Below are 19,539 nucleotides of genomic sequence, written 5' to 3'. Positions count from 1 at the left end.
ATAACTCTTTACGAGTAATACGTTCTCAGAGAAAAAAAAAACAGGCGACGAATAAGTATCTTGGGGTTACTGCTATTCCTGAAACAGGATCTCCTGTTGGACATAAAGTGAAACAAGATGGATAACATCATCTTAGTATCTGACAAAGTACCGACCGCGATTGTGAAGTAATGAACTCTTGGTGCATTCGGTTTGCATTCTTCATAAATTACACTGAGGTGATAAAAGTCATGAGATAGTGATATGCATACATATAGATGGCGGTTGTACCGCGTACCCTTGGTAGAAAAGGGAAGTGTACTGACGGATCTGTCATTTGTATTCAAGTGATTCATGTGAAAACGTTTCCGACGTAGTTATGGCCGCACTACGGAGATTATCAGAAATTGAATGTGGAATGGTAGCTGGAGCTAAACGCATGGGACATTCCATTTCGGAAATCGTTAAGGAAATAAATATTCCGAGATCCACAGTATCAAAAGTTTGCCAAGAATACCAAATGTCAAGCATTACGTCTCATTGTGATGATGTGACAAACTTCCGGCGATCACGTGGAAGGGTAAAAATATCAACTTGAGGTAGTAACGACAGTTTCGAAATTTATAAGCGAAAATTGTACTGACTTCCAACACTGCAATACATTTGTCGGTACTGTTGTTGCTAAGATTGTAGGGTAAGCAACTTTCAGACGTGGTATAATGGACCAAGAAAGAAAAAAGTCTCCTGTAAATACGGACTCTAAAATTCATACCTTAATAGCTATGAGCACTTGTTCACCTTCGATACTGTGATACACATCCCTTCTACTGCGAGGACAATACAGTGGTCAACGGCATTCATTTAACGACAGAGAGCACCTGCGATTGCCTAGAGTTGTCAGTGCTAACGGACAAGCAATACTGTGGGGAATAACCGCAGAAACTAATGTGGGAATTACGACGAACGTATCGGTTAGGAAAGTGCGGCGAAGTTCGGTGTTAATGGGCTATGGCAGCAGACGGCCGAGGCAAGTGCCTTTGCTAACAGCACAACATCGCATGCGGCGCCTCTCCTGGGCTCGTGACCATATCGGTTCGAACATTTGTGAGACATAATCGAGAGATCAGTTCTAACACAAAATCCTGCAGCGGCATCACTTTCGAATTTATGGACGGCTATAGAGGCAACATGGCTCAATATTTTTGCAGGGGACTTCCAACGACTTAGTGAGTCAATGGCACGTCTAGTTGATGCACTACTCGGGCGAAAGGAGATCTGACACGATATTAAAGAGGCATACCATGACTTTTGTCACCTTAGTGTAAGTATAACATCAGTTACTCCTCCCTTCGTTATGTGTCCTTGAGCTTTATCTGTTTGTACAGGTAACTGGAAAATAGGCCCGCCCGGTTAGCCGAGCGATCTAACCCATGGCTTTCGGGAGTGGGAAGGAGTGCCTGGTCCCCGGCACAAGTCCGCCCGGCGGACTAGTGTCGAGGTCTGGTGAGCCGGCGACTCTGTAGATGGTTTTTAGGCGGTTTTCCATGTGCCTCGGCGAATGCAGGCTGGTTACCCTTATTCCGCCTCAGCTACACTATGTCGGCGATTGCTGAGCAAACAAGTTTTCCAAGTACGCGTACACCACCATTACTCTACCACCCAAACATAGGGGCTACACTCGTCTGGTGTGAGACGTTCCCTTGGGGGTCTACCGGGGGCCGAACTGCACAATAACCCTGGGTTCGGTATGGAGCGGCGAAGGGGTGAAGTGGACTGCAGTAGTCGTCGTGGGGTTGTGGACCACTGCGGTAGCGGCGGGACGGAGCCTCTCCGTCGTTTCTAGGTCCTCGGTTAAGATACAATACCTATAATACAGGAAAATAAATACTGTATACATTTGTAGTCAAAGAATCTGTGAAATCGTTTTAATGACATACCCGGTTCTTACAATCTGTTGCATACACACTTTACCAGTAGATGGTACCATCCCTTTTTATCGTATTCTTCCTTGTTCAGAGACAGTAAAACCAATGCCTAACTGTCCGAAAAAGCAGAAGGATTCCGTCTATACACCTGAAAACTCAAGGGTTATAAGAAAAGCATGCCTTAACCACCTGGTTAGTGATTATTTTGAAAGGAACAGAACACAGCAGCGGGATGAGGCTCATTTGAAATCACATCCCCATTTTTCGGATCTTAAAGTAATGATAGGACTGATTTCGCATTGCTTGTAAATTTTGTGCTGTGTTAGTAAATCTGTATAACTTATTTCCATTTGAAAAAAAATTAATTTCGTACTGGAATTGTCACAAATATCGAAATGAAGGGGCAAGCAGACGAGAGGAATAGCTTCTGATTAAGTGGTCAGTGTTTAGAAATATCGAAGTAAGGCTATGAATTTCCACTGCCTTGGAATCTAGCGAAACTCTTTCCCACGTTTTACATGTTTCATACAACGAAATATTTAAGCTATGATGACGCAACCTGGCCGTTTATGATTGAGAAAGCGGTTCAGGGAATTGCAGAGACTGAAATCTAAAAGTGCTCAAGTCAGTCAGTAATAATAACGCTGGAGACAAGGTAAGGAACTACGCTGATCACTGGGAATGGCAGACAAGTTGTGAAGTTTCGGCTGGACCATCGGCATGGCTGAACGTTCTGAATGTTACGGCCTGCTCCGAAGGCTCCTCTCCCTCAAATTCTAGAATCGAAATCCCTCTCTCGATCGTAATGTTCCCTGGCGAGTCTCGGATGGAAGAAAATTCTGCAGAGCACTCCCAGCCACAAGCATAATTTTTACTCCATCCCTTTGAAGCCTTGTTCATGATTTTGCTCATCAGTGACAGTGATTCTTTCGAGTGCCGACCAATCAGATCCTTTCTAACAATGCAACTGACTCCCTTCCATACCCGATTTTAATATAATTAACCAACTATGGAGGTTTTTGTTGCTGCAGCTCAGAAACAGACAACGTCTGACTCTCGTCATCCGTCTTGTTTCGAGTTTCAGCCAACCAGGCTGTCTCCATGTATATACAAGCGATTTACATTATCCAATGGTAGCTGCTCTTACTATTTCTTAGCAGTGTCAACAACAATTCAGTTAACTTGACGCCAGCCTGACGGATGTGGGCGCCGTGTTCTTAAGCGCATAACAGCCGGATGGCCTCGTCTCTAACTCCACTTTAAAGATCTTACCGTCTCACCATCGTGGGCCTAGCGTTTCCCAGAATATGTGCTTCACGCAGGACATAGGACAGACAAATACTGCAATACCCATCATTTTCATCTCACAATGCATCTCTTTGAAGCCAGCTGACTCCCCGTGTTAAAAACAGTTAGCAATATCTTTCCGTCGTTTAGGACGCAAAAACAGACTGGCCTCTCCAGCAGAACTTAGGTCACATGCAATTTCCTGCTCCAGACTCCTACCTTGCTTCTTCTTCCCCTGCCATAGTGACGGTGTCAGTCCTTGGAAGAGGGCTGTGGCCATTCTAATAGCCGGACACTGACTCACTCTCCCTCCCCATGTTCTGCTCGCCTCACCTCAACATGTAGTCCGTGGGATTTCCAACTACACGTTTAAAAATTGCTCCGGAATGAGAAATCAATATGGAAATTTGGTAGTTAGATGTAGCACTCACTGGTGTTAACCTTAACCGTACTTTAATTTCGTTTCTAATTGGGAACTGATTTGGATTGGCTGGGATTTTTAATATAATGGAGTCTGATTATGGTACATGGTAATTTTCACAAGAACTGTCGCGTAACAACGTCACGATTAAAAAGAAGTGTTAATTACCTCTTCGTAAGGCGACTTCCTGATGTCAGCCCTGGAAGCAATAGAGAGGGCGTGATAAGTTCGCTAGTCTAAGATTTTCACACAATTTCTCTCTAAGATTACCGTAGAGAAACCATATACTGCTACGCCCAATTCAAATCACATCTCCCAGGGTGTCACAATTTGTAATAAGTAACGACGCATCACATTGATGGTAAGAATCCCCTCCACGCCATAAATTTAGAGCACCAAGTCTTATTAGGAAAGATGCGGTCAAAAAATGGATCTTACCTGTGTGTAGCCTTTTTCGATCTACTGTCCCTTCGTAATAGCTGAGTTTGGACATACTGCGTCATACGATGGTTGGGATCACGTTCTGCCCCATTAGCATCCCTCATACATCCGTCAGACATTTATCGTGATGAAGCTTTGCCACACAGAACATGCCACGCCACTGGCCACTGCCGCACTTTGATCTGTTTTGAAACACTTCTATAAGCAAAGAAGAAATGCAAGTTAAGATTTATTTATGCTATGAAATAAGTTGGTGGTGTCTTCCTTGTTTAGTTTCTCAGATTTTAGTAAAGACCCGAACTGTGTTTTTACTTTTAATTTCAGTGTATTTTGTGTGTGATTTATGTCACTGCAGGCTTTCTCCTTGTATTCCAGTGATGAAATCTTCTCGGGTGAACAGCCGAGCGGTGGCGTCGTCTTGTAGCAACGTTTCAAGGAGTTTCAACATGACGACACCACCGCTCGACGGATCACCCGACAAAATTTCAACATTACTGTTATCTACATTCAGAAACACTTCAGTTCTCCAAGCAAGCATGGGCAAAGCTAGCAAAAGGTTGTGATGGTTCTGTCGACGCCATCATTTTTCCTGGTCAATCTAGAATTCAGATATTATAGAGAAATATTAGGGTACATAATATCCGTCAAATATTGACCTTCCTACCTCCAAAACTAAGATAAAAATACGGTCTTGGTTGAGGTTTTTACTATCAAATTTCAATGTGATGCGTTTCGCCTGTATTAGGCATCTTCTGATTATCTACAATGCAAAAAATTGCAAAAATAGATATGAGGAAGCGTTCTGATAGCATCCTTTGAAAAAACTTACTCAACGGGAAAAGTTATTATGCCTGCTTACATAAACTGGTTACGACACATGTCATCCATAAAATTATTACACGATGCGAATACATCGGCAGAATGCGATTGGGAAGTTGAAAATTCCCAACCCTGTAAAGTGTGTTCCTGAAAAGAACCAGAACGATGAAAAAATGCTGCGAAAACAAATTTAAGGCTTGATAAACTGGAAGATATAATTAGTTTTGAAAAGGGCGGCTTAGGACACTGTGAAAATCAGTACTGAAAAATCCTTTAATTATCTTACTCTGATACTTTAATTATCTTACTCTTTGCCATGCGATCAAGACGCTGCACAAGTTAGAAAGAGATGCACAGCAGAGGTTAATGGATTGGGAGCACAACATGTATGAATAGCCCGGCTGACAAACAAAGAATGAGAAAAAGTATGGGCATCGGACCTCGAGTGCAAGTAGTGTTGTAGAATCAGACAGGTGACACTGGCTAGTCTATAAATAATCACTGTGTAGGACCGAATTTATATACACAACATAAATTGCCTTATAAAACCCAATGTTCATAAATTCTAAAGTGACAGCCCAAAAACTAAGGGTTAAGTTAGCCGGCATCTGTCCGATATATACCTTATGAAAAGATCGTCATAAATATTTTAAAAAATTAGGGTTAAATTATGCTTTAAAGATAAAGGACTCAAACAAATAACAAAAGAGATACCAGCGTACTTCACGGAAATGAGGCTAAATTTCTTTACGAAGGAACATCATTAAATCAAAAAATGATTGAATTTTTATGATCGGGTGACCATTCAGGAGCCCATCAGCACCAACACGTGCATTTAGCGATCGCAAATTCCTCAAGTAAATCGAGTTTCCGCCTCTTGTGGGCAAAATGCAACATTTGCAAATTATTGATAGTAGGCAGCAATGGCCAGATGCCTGTAAGTGTTCTGCTGATTATGAGTGTTGTATTATCTGCAGTCTTTTGTGAGAAGGTGTTCCTGAAGCGTGGTTTTAGATACACTTCCCGTTTTTCTAACATATTCAGCGCTTCACTGGGTATATTATAATGTCTAATGTCCCGACTTATCATAAACAATTGTCTGTGCCTGTTCATTATGAAGTTGACGTCGTAAATTGATACCATCAGCGAAAGCTGAATGCGCGTCTTTACGCCAGAAGAGGTTGGCTAGGTCATAAGACATGTTGCCTAGGAACTGTTGTGATTTATAACTTTAGTTACGTTCTGTATATGAATGCAATGGGCAATGTAAAGACCAGCCAACGCCATCTGTCTGATTCTACCGCACTACTTCCACTCGAGGCCCAATTACTATATTTCTCCGCATTCTATGTCTGTCAGCGGGGCCGCACATAGGTGTTGTGCTCCCGCTACATCAAGCTCTGCTTTGCGCCTGTTCCTAACTTGCGCGGCGTCCTATATGCACGGCGAAGAGTAAAGTAATTAAAGGATTTTTCGGTATTTATTTTCGCGGTCTCCTAAGCCACCCTATGCAAATATTATCTCTTCCAGTTTATCAAACCTTAAAATTTATCATTGCAGTTTTTCATAGTTCCGGTTCTTTCTTTTCAAGAACGCACAAGATAGGCATTGGGGATGTTCAACTTTCTGATATCCCACTCGCATTTTACCGATGTATACGCGTCGTGCAATCATTTAACGTACGGCCTGCGCCGTGACCGGTTTTGTGCCTCGCGTGGTATCCGCACGGTCTGGGGCGCCTTGTCACGATCCGCGCGGCTGCCCCCGTCGGAGGTTCGAGTCCACCCACGGGCATGGATGTGTGTGTTGTCTTTAGTGTAAGTTAGATTAAGTAGTGCGTAAAGCTTGGTCCCATAAGACCTTACGACAAATTTCCCAAATTCCAATTTCTGTAAGTTTGCATAAATCATTTTCGGCAGAGTACATTTTTGCACAAGATGAGATCAGGACGCTACCTTATATCTATTTTTAGATTTTTTGCATTGTAGATAATCATAAAATGCCTACCACAGGCGAAACGCATAACTGAAATTTGAAAATAAAAACCTACGCAACCAAGACTGAATTTTTATCACAAACCTTACACTGATCAGTGTACCGGTGGCAATGACGATAATGATGTTTGTTTATCGTGTGCTCAAGTGCGCGGTCATCAGCACCCGTACGAAGTCCCAATTTTTACACAGCCCATTTTTTCTATACACAGTCCAATCTAGTCACTGTCACGAATGATGAGGACTACACAAACACCCACTCCTCGGGCAGAGAAAATCCCCAACCTGTCCGGGAATCGAACCTCGGACCCCTTGATTCAGAGGTCTAGCCACTAGACAACAAGCTGCGGACGGCGGCAATGAGGAAATGGAATATTTTATAAACTGCGACGCCTCATTTGGCGACAGCAAATACCGGTACAATGAGAAGTCAAATGATAACGAGACAGATGAGAAAAAGTACACTACTGGCCATTAAAATTGTTACACCAAAAAGAAATGCAGATGATAAACGGGTATTCATTGGATAGATATATTATACTAGAACTGACATCTGATTACATTTTCACGCAATTTCGGTGCATAGATACTGAAAAATCAGTACCCAGAACAACCACCTCTGGCCGTAATAACGGCCTTGATACTCCTGGGCATTGAATCAAACAGAGCTTGGATGGCGTGTAAAGGTACAGCTGCCCATGCACCGTACCACGATACCACAGTTCATCAAGAGTAGTGACTGGCGTATTGTGATGAGCCAGTTGCTCGGCCACCATTGACCATACGTTTTTAATTGGTGAGAGATACGGAGAATGTGCTGGCAGGGCATCAGTCGAACATTTTCTGTATCAAGAATGGCCCGTACAGGACCTGCAACATGCGGTCGTGCATTATCCTGCTGAAATGTAGGGTTTCGCCGGGATCGAATGAAGGGTAAAACCACGGGTCGTAATACATCTGAAATGCAAAGTCCACTATTCAAAGTGCCGTCAATGCGAAGAAGAGGTGACCGAGACGTGTAACCAATGGCAACCCATACCATCACGCCGGGTGATACGCCAGTATGGCGATGAGGAATACACGCTTCCAATGTGCGTTCACCGCGATGTCGCCAAACACGGATGCGACCATCATGATGCTGTAAACAGAACCTGGATTCATCCGAAAGGTGAAGTTTTGCCATTCGAGCACCCAGGTTCGTCGTTAGTACACCATCGCAGGCGCTCCTGTCTGTGATGCAGCGTCAAGGGTAACCGCAGCCACGGTCTCCAAGCTGATAGTCCATGCTGCTGCAAACGTTGTCGAACTGTTCGTGCAGATGGTTGTTCTCTTGCAAACGTCCCCATCTGTTGACTCAGGGATCGAGATGTGGCTGCACAATCCGTTACAGCCATACGGATAAGATGCCTGTCATCTAGACTGCTAGTGATACGAGACCGTTGGGATCCAGCACGACATTCCGTATTACCCTCCTGAACCCACCGATTCCATATTATGCTAACAGTCATTGGATCTCAAAAATGGTTCAAATGGCTCTGAGCACTAAGGGACTTAACATCTGTGGTAATCAGTCCCCTAGAACTTGGAACTACTTAAACCTAACTGACCTAAGGACATCACACACATCCATGCCCGAGGTAGGATTCGAACCTACGACCGTAGCAGTCGCGCGGTTTCGGACTGCGCGCCTAGAACCGCGAGACCACCGCGGCCGGCCCATTGGATCTCAACCGAGGCGAGCAACAATGTCGCGATACGATAAACCGCAAAAGCGATAGGCTACAATCCGACCTTAATCAAAGTCGGAAACTTGATGGTACGCATTTCTCCTCCGTACACGAAGCATCACAACAACGTTTCACCAGGCAACGCCGGTCAACTGCTGTTTGTGTATGAGAAATCGGTTGGAAACTTCCTTCATGTCAGCACGTTGTAGGTGTCGCCACCGGCGCCAACCTTGTGTGAATGCTCTGAGAAGCTAATGATTTGCATACCACAGTAGGTTCCTGTAGGTTAAATTTCGCGTCTGTAACACGTCCTCTTCGTGGTGTAGCAATTTTAATGGCCAGTAGTGTAAGTAAACTGTTTACTATGTCAAAAGTAATCTCCATAGCAGCTGATGCGTTTATCCCGCTGTGAGAGGAGACGATCACTGTCTTCATGGAAAAATGTTTGCTGTTGCCTATGGATCAGTGATTGAATCCAGTCGTGACCCCTTTGTCAGAAGCAAATGGACTGCCACTAATGTCTTTCTTCAGTTCTCTAAAACTATCGATGTCATATGGGGAGAGATAGGGACTATGTGGAAGTGGTATAAAGACTTTCGAGCAAAATGTCTGCAGCGTAGTCGAAACTCCCTGGCAACATGTGGGCGGGTATTATCTTGCAACACAATGACCCCATCCGTCAACATTCCTCAGCGTGTTGACTTGACGGTGACACTCAGTTTTTGCAAAGTGTCCACGTAACACTGCGCGTAAGTTGTGGCACCGTGCTCCAGGATGTCAGTGATCGCGGATCCTTGCACTCAAACAAGAAGGTTATCTTGACTTTCCGGGATCTGGGGTGGCTGCTGTTTTGACTACGAGTCAGAAATTTCACTGGGAAGCCCTTACACAATCTCTATACAGTTCCAATCTCTCCCCCTGCGATTTCCATCGTTTTGGCGCACTGAAGAAAGTCATTCGCGGTCGTCGACTTATTTCGGAAGGAGAAGTGCAAGCCTGCGTACAACCATGGTTCCATAGGCAATTGCAAATCTTTTTCCGTGAAGGTTCAAATGGTTCAAATGGCTCTGAGCACTATGGGACTTTTCATCAGTCCCCTAGAACTGCCGGCCGCGGTGGTCTCGCGGTTCTAGGCGCGAAGTCCGGTACCGTGCGACTGCTACGGTCGCAGGTTCGAATGCTGCCTCGGGCATGGATGTGTGTGATGTCCTTAGGTTAGTTAGGTTTAAGTAGTTCTAAGTTCTAGGGGACTGATGACCACAGCAGTTGAGTCCCATAGTGCTCAGAGCCATTTTGAACCCCTAGAACTTAGAACTACTTAAACCTAACTAACCTAAGGATAACACACAACACCCAGCCATCACGTCCATGAAGGCATTCACCGTTTTGTATCACAGTAGGGTATATATATTAACATAAATGGCGATTACTTTTGAGATAATAAACTTTTGAAATAATAATCAGTTTACTTACTTTTTTCCATCTGTCTCGTTTCATTTAACTGCTTCTTATATAATGTGAAACAAATTTACTCTAGGACCTCTAATTAGCATTAAAAATTGTGAAAACATATTTACAATTTAGAAAATTATCAGTTGTAAAGTATCATGGTTGGTTTTGGAGGAGGGGACCAAATTGCCAGGTCGTCGATCGAATCAGGATCAGGGAAGGCTGGGGAAGGATGTCTGCTGTGCCCTTCAGAGGAACCATCCCGGCATTTGCCTGAAGCGATTTAGGGGCATCACAGAAAACTTAATTAAGACCAGTCGGACTCGAGTTTGAACCGTCGTCCTCCCAAATGCGAGTCCAGTGGTCTAACCACTGCACCACCTCGCTCGGTGGCTTTAAACTTTCCTCTGATACGTTAACTGCCGAGTGGAAATTTAAAAGAAGGTTTAAATAGCTAAGGGCGATGAATGATAATGTGAACCGCAAGCCAGTAAAATTGTTGTTATGTATGCTAAAAATTTTAAAAACTCTTTTATCCCAGACGGGGCACCAGCGCTGCGCTTACGTGAAATTTCTGTTCCAAATTGTACAAAGCGCCTTACTTTGAGTTTGCCTACACGCTTTATATCGAATGAGGCTATTACGAATAACAAACTACGAACCACTTGTACGTAATGGTGAAGCCTTAGGTACAGAACACGTGGATTTTTATTAACAACGAGCAAAAAATGAAAGTGCTGGAGTGGAATTATCTTGAATTCCTCGGCACGTAACATGGCCCGAAACGTCATGACCACACGTACTTTGCATTTCAGATGTATTACGACCCGTGGCTTTACCCTTCACTCGATCCTTTCGAAACCCTACATTTCAGCAGGATAATGCACGACCGCATGTTGCAGGTCCTGTACTGGCCATTCTTGATACAGAAAATGTTCGACTGATGCCCTGCCGCGATATTATGCGGTTGGAAACCAGAAGGCGTCCGCTGCATTAGTATGTCGCGAGAAACATCCATTCGCAGAAAAATATCTGTGGTAGAAGTGTATAGCCCTTATAGTGTCCGACATTTTACTGTGTTCTTGTTAGCAAAATATGTAGAATCTAAGGTATATACGAATTAATTCACAAATGGGACGACAAAGAAATTTGCTGAAGGAACGAATGAAATGAACAGTATTTGTAGCCGACTGTTACAACCCCATATGCTTTATAATTATTATTTTTCTTTCTAGGCAAAGATGTATCGCTTCTCCATCTCATGGTCAAGGATACTTCCAAATGGAACAATAACTTCAATCAACCAAAAAGGAATAGATTATTACAGAAAACTTGTAGCCGAACTTTTGGAGAACGACCTCCAGCCGATGGTAAGTCACATAAAAGCTATCAGTCGTTACAAAACGTTTACACGGTAGGTATCTTGCATGTAATAGACAGCCTCATAATGCCTATCATGTCTTTCATTAATTTCACTTATCTGAGTTGTTTTAACAGTTATATAATTAATACGTCTTTGCGACCAGAATTCCAACAAGGCACTCACCGCTCCCTGCGCCTAATGACCTCATACATTTATCATTGCACCCATATTAAACCGAGCGGAATTCCGCTTCCCTTATGAGTGCGATGAAATCAAAAGGAAGAAGTAACAGGGGATTCAATACGTTGCACTCCTCTTCTTATGCACCGAGAAAAACTTTCTCTTAAGAGATTAGTTTGCTTTTTCCCTGTTCTCTTATATTTTTCAATCTCTCTCACGTGTTCTGTTAAGGTTTTTCGGCCTCTTTCTATTTTCTGACCCAAGTAATAACGTTGAGTTCTCACCAACCCTTGTCTACAGACGACTCGACAAATGCATTTAGCCCATTTCGCATTGGTTTTATCGGTATTTCATTACCGATCGTAGTTAAACAACATTAATTATTCTAAAGGCTTTTTCAGCAACTATGTTTTTGCTTCCTTTCCACTTGAATGTCTGCTGCTCCGCTAATTTCAGTTACCTCGAATTTAAATATTTTTCGTTTCTTCCGGAAACTATCAAAGTTCAAAATAAATGCTTGTGCATTTTATAAGAATAATAAACAGTAAAGATTCAGGTTGCCTATGAAAAATTATTGTTGCTATCGAACACAGCATGTTTTGCCGCGACTCATACATATCAAGGCTAAAAACGTATTATCATATGAGACAAGTATTATTAAAAGCAGCAGCTCCAGGTAGAAAGTTTATCAGTAATTTTCTGAAAAGTATTTCCCGTTTCACTGTCTGAATATCCTTCCCAACGTAATCCAGGATGAAATAATTTGAATAAACAATGTTATTCTAAGAGATCATACCGAGCAAAGTGACGTGATGGCTAAGATAGCGCACTAGATTCACTTTTGATATCCTCTTCCTGTCGCCCGTCGTTTTCCTCGATGTCTTAAGATAAATTTCAGTATGGTTTTTTCAACAATGCTAAGTAATATTTGTAGCCCTATTACAGCCCAAGTAAGCACGAGTTGACTTCATTGCAGTAGGACGTTGCAGTCTAACCTCCTATATGTTCATGATGGACCAGGTGACTATCTGCGCCCCTAGCGCCGTTCATTTCCTTTGAGAGAAGTTACTTCATTACTCCTTCCAGCTGTGGATGAATCTGCGTGTAGGTTCTTTCTTCTGATGGGAAGTATCGTTGATACTTCATTCACAGTTATATGTTAGAGTCACCCTTTCCCTGAATGTTCAGTAAATTCCAGATCTAACTCAACTAGTCCACAGAATATATCTCGTGAGTAATGCGGTTTATATGCGATTCATTTAATTCGTAAATGCTGTATAATGCTGTATTCCTACGAAGCATCTTGATAAACACGATGGTCGACGTTTTGCTCTAACTAGGTTTCTCTCCAATTCATTTGCGGAGACCATTCAGTACTCCACGGCAAGCTGTGCACTCGTGTACCATATTAATGACATGGAACTTAAAAAAGTTTATACTTTCTGAGTGTGGCTTTTCTCTAATACTTTCATACTCCTTCCAGCGAAAAAAATACGAAACGCAATGAGTTAGCACGTTGCTAATCTCGCTGAGTGCCGTACGTGTTAATTAAGTTAGAAAGGAAAAGATAATTCAAGGTAATAAATACTTCCGTTGCTGCTCTGCAGAATAACTTTATTATTATAAATGGGAAGTTTGAAACTATGGATATTCTGGATTATTAATTTATTTACTTAACAGGACTTTGGCGTACGAGGCCATTATCAGCCTTGTGATGGACCTGTAGATCGAACCCGTGTGCATTTCATGGGTTTCATTAACGACATTCTGGAGCATTGAGAAATTGTTGCAGCCTGTAAACACTGTATACTAATTATAAAAAGTATTTGTGTGTAGTTGTCTGATCTATTAGTAACAAATGGATGCTTTATTTCTATATCTTACTTACGCGGCCTTCAGGCTGCTCTAAACTTGTGTTGTGTACATATCTCTTTGCCGTTCTTTATTGTATTTGTGGTACACACTCATATTTGAAGTAATATATTATGTAATGGTTGAGAAGCATATATCACTAGGGGATAGACAGATGCAGCTTACAGCAAAATTAAAGAGACCTTGGGAGGAAAGAGAACCACCTGCACGAATATCAAGAACTCAGATGCAAAACCAGTCCCAGGCAAAGAAGGGAAAGCAGAAAGGTGGAAGGATTATATAGAGGGTCTACATAACAGAGACGCACTTGAGGGCAATATTATGGAAATGCAAGAGAACGTATGTGACGCTGGGAGGGAGATTTGATACTGCGTAAAGACTTTGATAAAGCTGTGAAATATCTAAGATGGAGCAAGGCCCCAGGAGTAAACAACAATCCATTAATACTGTTGATAGCCTTGGGAGAGCCAGCCACGACAGAACTCTCCCATCTGGTGAGCAAGATGTATGAGACAGGCGAAATACCCTCACATTTCAAGAAGAATATAATAACTCCAGTTCTAAAGAAAGCAGGTGCTGATATATGTGAAAACTATCGAATTATCAGTTTAATAAGTTAGGCTTGCAGAATACTAACACTAATTCTTTACAGAGGAATAGAAAAACTGGTAGAAGCTGACTGGGGGAAGATCAGTTTGGATTCCGGAGAAATGTAGAAACACGCGAGGCAATACTGACCCTACGACTTCTCATAGAAGACAAGTTAAGGAAAGGCAAACCTACGTTTATAGCATTTGCACATTTAGATAAAGCATTTGACAGTTTTGACTCGTATACTCTCTTTCGAATTCTAGAGGTGGCAGGATTAAAATCCAGGGAGCAAAAGGCTATTTACAATTTGTACAGAAACCAGATGGCAGTTATAAGAGTCGAGGGGCACGAAAGGGAAGCAGTGGTTGAGAAGGAAGTGAGACAGGGTTGTAGCCTATACACGTTGTATTCAATCTGTACCTTGAGCAATCAGTAAAGGAAACAAAAGAATTGAAGTAGGAATTAGTGTTCATGGAGAAGAAATAAAACCTTCGAGGTTTGCTAATGACATTGTGATCCTCTGAGACAGCAAAGGACTGGGAAGAGTAGCTGAGTGGCATGGAAAAGGTCTGGAAAAGAGGATATGATCCGCGCGGTATTAGCCGAGCGGTCTGAGGCACTGCAATCAAGGACTGTGCGGCTGGTCCCAGCGGAGGTTCGAGTCCTCCCTCAGGCATGGGTGAGTGTGTTTGACCTTAGGATAATGTAGATTAAGTAGGTTAGGGACTGATGACCGTAGGAATTAAGTCTCATAAGATTTCACACACATTTTAACATTTTTTTGAGGATATGAGAAGAAAATCAACAAATGCAAAACGAGGATAACTGGATGTAGTCGAAATAAATCTGGTGATGCTGATGAAATTAGATTTGGAAATGAGACAAAGTAGTAAGATGGTCGAAGTAGAGAGGATATGAAATGTAGACTGGTAATGGCCAGGAAAGCATTTCTGGAGAAGAGCAATTTGTTAACATCGCGTATAGGTTTAATTTTTAGGAAGACTTTTCTGAAAATAATTGTCTGGATGTAGCCATGTATGAAAGTGAAACCTGGACGATAAACAGTTCAGACAAGAAGAGAATAGAAGCTTTTGAAATATGATGCTACAGAAAAATGGTGAAGACTAAATGGGTAGATAACTGTTGAGGAGGTAATGAACAGGACTGGCGAGAAAAGAAATTTGTGGCACAACCTGACTATAAGAAGAGATCAGTTGGTAGGACATATTCTGAGACATCAAGAGATCAGCAGTAGTACTCGAGGGAATCGTGGGGGACGGAGTGGGGTAAAAATCGTAGAAAGAGACCAAGATATGAATACAGTAAGCACATTCAGAAGGATGTAGTTACTTTAAGATGAAGGGGCTTGCACAGGATAGAGGATCGTATATGATACTGTAAAAAATACAATGACGGAAAAAAATTGCAACACCAAGAAGAAATTGTGCGACATAACGATAGTTGATAGGCGTGTTTCTGCATCTGAAAGTTAATGGCTGTTCAAATGACGCACCCTTGGCGCTAGTAGCGCCATTATGAGGATGCGGATCAGGTTTTCTTTAAATACGCATTCACGGTCGTGAGTGTTACGTACATATCAGACTGGACGTCACGAGTTGTTAGTCAAGAATGCCTCTAAAGCTACATCGACGCCATAAAACCTCTGTGAGTTTGAACGAGGCCATGTAATAGGGCTACGACATACTGGATGTTTCATCTGCGACATTGCACAACGATTTGGCAGTAATGTAGCCACTGTATATGATTGCTGGCAACGGTGCTCACGAGAATGTTCGGCCTCAAGGAGACCGGGCTTCAGAGGGCCACGTAGCACAACGTAGAGGGAAGACCATCGTGTTTGTCGTGTGGCTCTGGAGCAACGTATTGCATCTGCAGCAGCAATATGAGTAGCTGTTGGCACTCCAGTGATACAATGAACTGTTACATATCGTTTATTTGAAGAACAACTTCGAGCCAGACGCCCTATAGCATGCCTTCCACTTATAACACTAACGCTTCACAGTTAAGCCTCAAGTATTACACCGGCATGCAGCTTGCCGAGTGACAACATTCTCATTTCTGTCGCCAGGAGCCACGTATAACTCTATAACTGACTGATAACTGCCAAATATGCCCTAAACCTGCAGTAGGTGTTACCCTCTGGGAGGATTTTTGCATTGACAGTGCATTAACCTAACAGATAGAGGGACTCGAACCTGAATTTCGTAACTATGGCTATTGGCAGAAATTAAAAGAACTTGAATTTTTGTAAGAATTTACAGTAACAGATTTAACGTAAATGAAATAATAATAAATGGTCGCCAGCCTAATTAGGCATAATAACGTGAAAACATTATTTTCAATGGATTTGCGGATACTCTTGCAAAACTGACTTTCATATACTCTTTCTCAGAAAAGTGCAATGAACACCTACAATAACCAGACGAAACTACATAGTGGGTAGCAGTAGCACCCAACTGCATAGACTAACATTCCAGAAACAAAATATAGACTTTTTCCATGCTCACTACAATCACTACTTCAGTCTTTAAATAATTCAGCACAAAAATGTATTCTCAAAGACTAACATGAGACTAAATGGAATCTGACAATAGTTCAATTTAGGTTAACACACTAATACATATCACAAATGCAATAAAATTCACAATACTCGCATTTCATATGCATTCCACTTTGTCAATGGGTTAGGTTCATTAACAGAAACCTGCTTTCAGTATGACTTTTTCTGTTATAAAATATTACAGTGGAAGCCTACAGACTGACCACTCCTTTATCCGCAACTAAGCACACTTTACAGAAAAACCTTGCATTATAATAAATGCTGAACTACAACCCCACTTAAGATCATTTAGCCCTCGAAGCTTGATAACAATATGCACTTGGAATATTTTTATTTCGGTTGGTAAGAAAGTTCAAATTAGAGCAAATATCCAAAGGGTTTCAAAATTTTCTGTTCTTTCGTTACTTGTGAAGCAAGTGATTTTAACCAATAACATTTAAATTCATTAGCACTAACCATCTGGCACTTTCCTATTGAAGTATTTCATAGCAAATTAAAAAACTTTTCATCCAATAAATACACTCATGTAAATTGAAATAAGAACACCGTGAACTCATTGTCCCAGGAAGGGGAAACTTTATTGACAAATTCCTGGGGTCAGATACATCACATGATCACACTGACAGAACCACAGGCACATAGACACAGGCAACAGAGCATGCACAATGTCGGCACTAGTACAGTGTATATCCACCTTTCGCAGCAATGCAGGCTGATATTCTCCCATGGAGGCGATCGTAGAGATGCTGGATGTAGTCCTGTGGAACGGCTTGCCATGCCATTTCCACCTGGCACCTCAGTTGGACCAGCGTTCGTGCTGGACGTGCAGACCGCGTGAGACGACGCTTCATCCAGTCCCAAACATGCTCAATGGGGAACAGATCCGGAGATCTTGCTGGCCAGGGTAGTTGACTTACACCTTCTAGAGCACGTTAGGTGGCACGGGATACATGCGGACGTGCATTGTCCTGTTGGAACAGCAAGTTCCCTTGTCGGTCTAGGAATGGTAGAACGATGGGTTCGATGACGGTTTGGATGTACTGTGCACTATTCAGTGTCCCCTCGACGATCACCAGAGGTGTACGGCCAGTGTAGGAGATCGCTCCCCACACCATGATGCCGGGTGTTGGCCCTGTGTGCCTCGGTCGTATGCAGTCCTGATTGTGGCGCTCACCTGCACGGCGCCAAACACGCATACGACCATCATTGGTACCAAGGCAGAAGCGACTCTCATCGCTGAAGACGACACGTCTCCATTCGTCCCTCCATTCACGCCTGTCGCGACACCACTGGAGGCGGGCTGCACGATGTTGGGGCGTGAGCGGAATACGGCCTAACGGTGTGCGGGACCGTAGCCCAGCTTCATGGAGACGGTTGCGAATGGTCCTCGCGAATACTCCAGGAGCAACAGTGTCCCTAATTTTGCTGGGAAGTGGCGGTGCGGTCCCCTACGGCACTGCGTAGGATCCTACGGTCTTGGCGTGCATCCGTGCGTCGCTGCGGTCCGGTCCCAGGTCGACGGGCACGTGCACCTTCCGCTGACCACTGGCGACAACATCGATGTACTGTGGAGACCTCACGCCCCACGTGTTGAGCAATTCGGCGGTACGTCCACCCGGCCTCCCGCATGCCCACTATACGCCCTCGCTCAAAGTCCGTCAACTGCACATACGGTTCACGTCCATGCTGTCGCGACATGCTACCAGTGTTAAAGACTGCGATGGAGCTCCGTATGCCACGGCAAACTGGCTGACACTGACGGCGGCGGTGCACAAATGCTGCGCAGCTAGCGCCATTCGACGGCCAACACCGCGGTTCCTGGTGTGTCCGGTGTGCCGTGAGTGTGATCATTGCTTGTACAGCCCTCTCGCAGTGTCCGGAGCAAGTATGGTGGGTCTGACACACCAGTGTCAATGTGTTCTTTTTTCCATTTCCAGGAGTGTATTATGTGCCCCTTATATTACTCGTGAAGTAATTAGTTTTCACTGACAATCTTAATGTTCCTACACCTTAAACAATGGCACTGGTAAATTAGAAGCGATTCAAAGTAAATTGGAACTTTTCATAAATTCAACGTAAAATAAAATAGACTAATATCAATCTTTCACAAACAGGATATTCGGACTTCAGTATTTTGAGAAAAGGACCCTGCCTGGTTGATTGAGGGGGAAAATTTCATTGTTCAAACACCAGTGTTTGCAACACTTGGATTATTAGTGCAAAATTATACAAACACAAACTCACTGGTTAATACTGATATGCAGTTCTAACCTCCTCAAGTTATTGGACGAGTGGCGCAAAATTGGTGGCGAGTACGTGGTGGCTACCTGGTCTCTTCTCTAGCGGATTATTGCTCAATTTCATTTCTTCTTGGCGACGTAAATATTAATTTTAGGGCCATTCCCCATTTAAGAGCACCATTTTACGGCACTAACCGCATCAAAGGCCGTTCCATCATAGATGAGGATACGGAACGCCTCTCTCGGCACCTGCGAAGTTGACTCCACAACTGCTGGCTACTGACTCCTATTGTCGTCTCTCGCTTCCCGCTGAGCCTGACCGCCACTTCCACCTTTTCTTTGCGCACCAAACCTCTTCCGTAGCGGAGGGGAATCACTGTGTCTTTTATATTATACAATACAAAATCCGTAAGTATGAACCAGTTTTTGCATTGCAGTTTCTCATACATAAACAATCATATTTAATAAACTTCCATTGTTTAAGCACAATATTAGGTTAAACAATTTGTACGACATAGAGTACCACCTCCCTCCAATTATCCAAAGAACTTAACTGGTAAAGAGTAAACACATCTTAAAAAAGTTACACTGTATCGATTGCTTTTAATCGATTGTGGTGTTAGACACTGACCCCAAACCACCGCCTGCTTGCAGCTTCAGTGGAGTCAAG

General features: G+C 43.0%; 1 protein-coding gene across 3 annotated transcripts in view; it reads left to right on the top strand.

The window, feature by feature from the left end:
• Window positions 1-19,539, top strand: part of LOC126298832 (myrosinase 1-like) — a 208,904-nt gene that overhangs the window by 16,848 nt on the left and 172,517 nt on the right. For all 3 annotated transcript variants that reach the window (XM_049990310.1, XM_049990308.1, XM_049990309.1), the window contains exon 3: window positions 11,278-11,412. In XM_049990310.1, coding sequence (XP_049846267.1) covers window positions 11,278-11,412 — 135 coding nt within the window. The remainder of the gene's footprint in view (window positions 1-11,277; window positions 11,413-19,539) is intronic.

The sequence above is a fragment of the Schistocerca gregaria genome, chromosome X (assembly GCF_023897955.1).
Source record: "Schistocerca gregaria isolate iqSchGreg1 chromosome X, iqSchGreg1.2, whole genome shotgun sequence".
Lineage (NCBI taxonomy): Eukaryota > Metazoa > Arthropoda > Insecta > Orthoptera > Acrididae > Schistocerca > Schistocerca gregaria.
The sequence above is the reverse complement of the archived record's forward strand: the minus strand, read 5'-3'. Positions and strand labels throughout refer to the sequence as shown.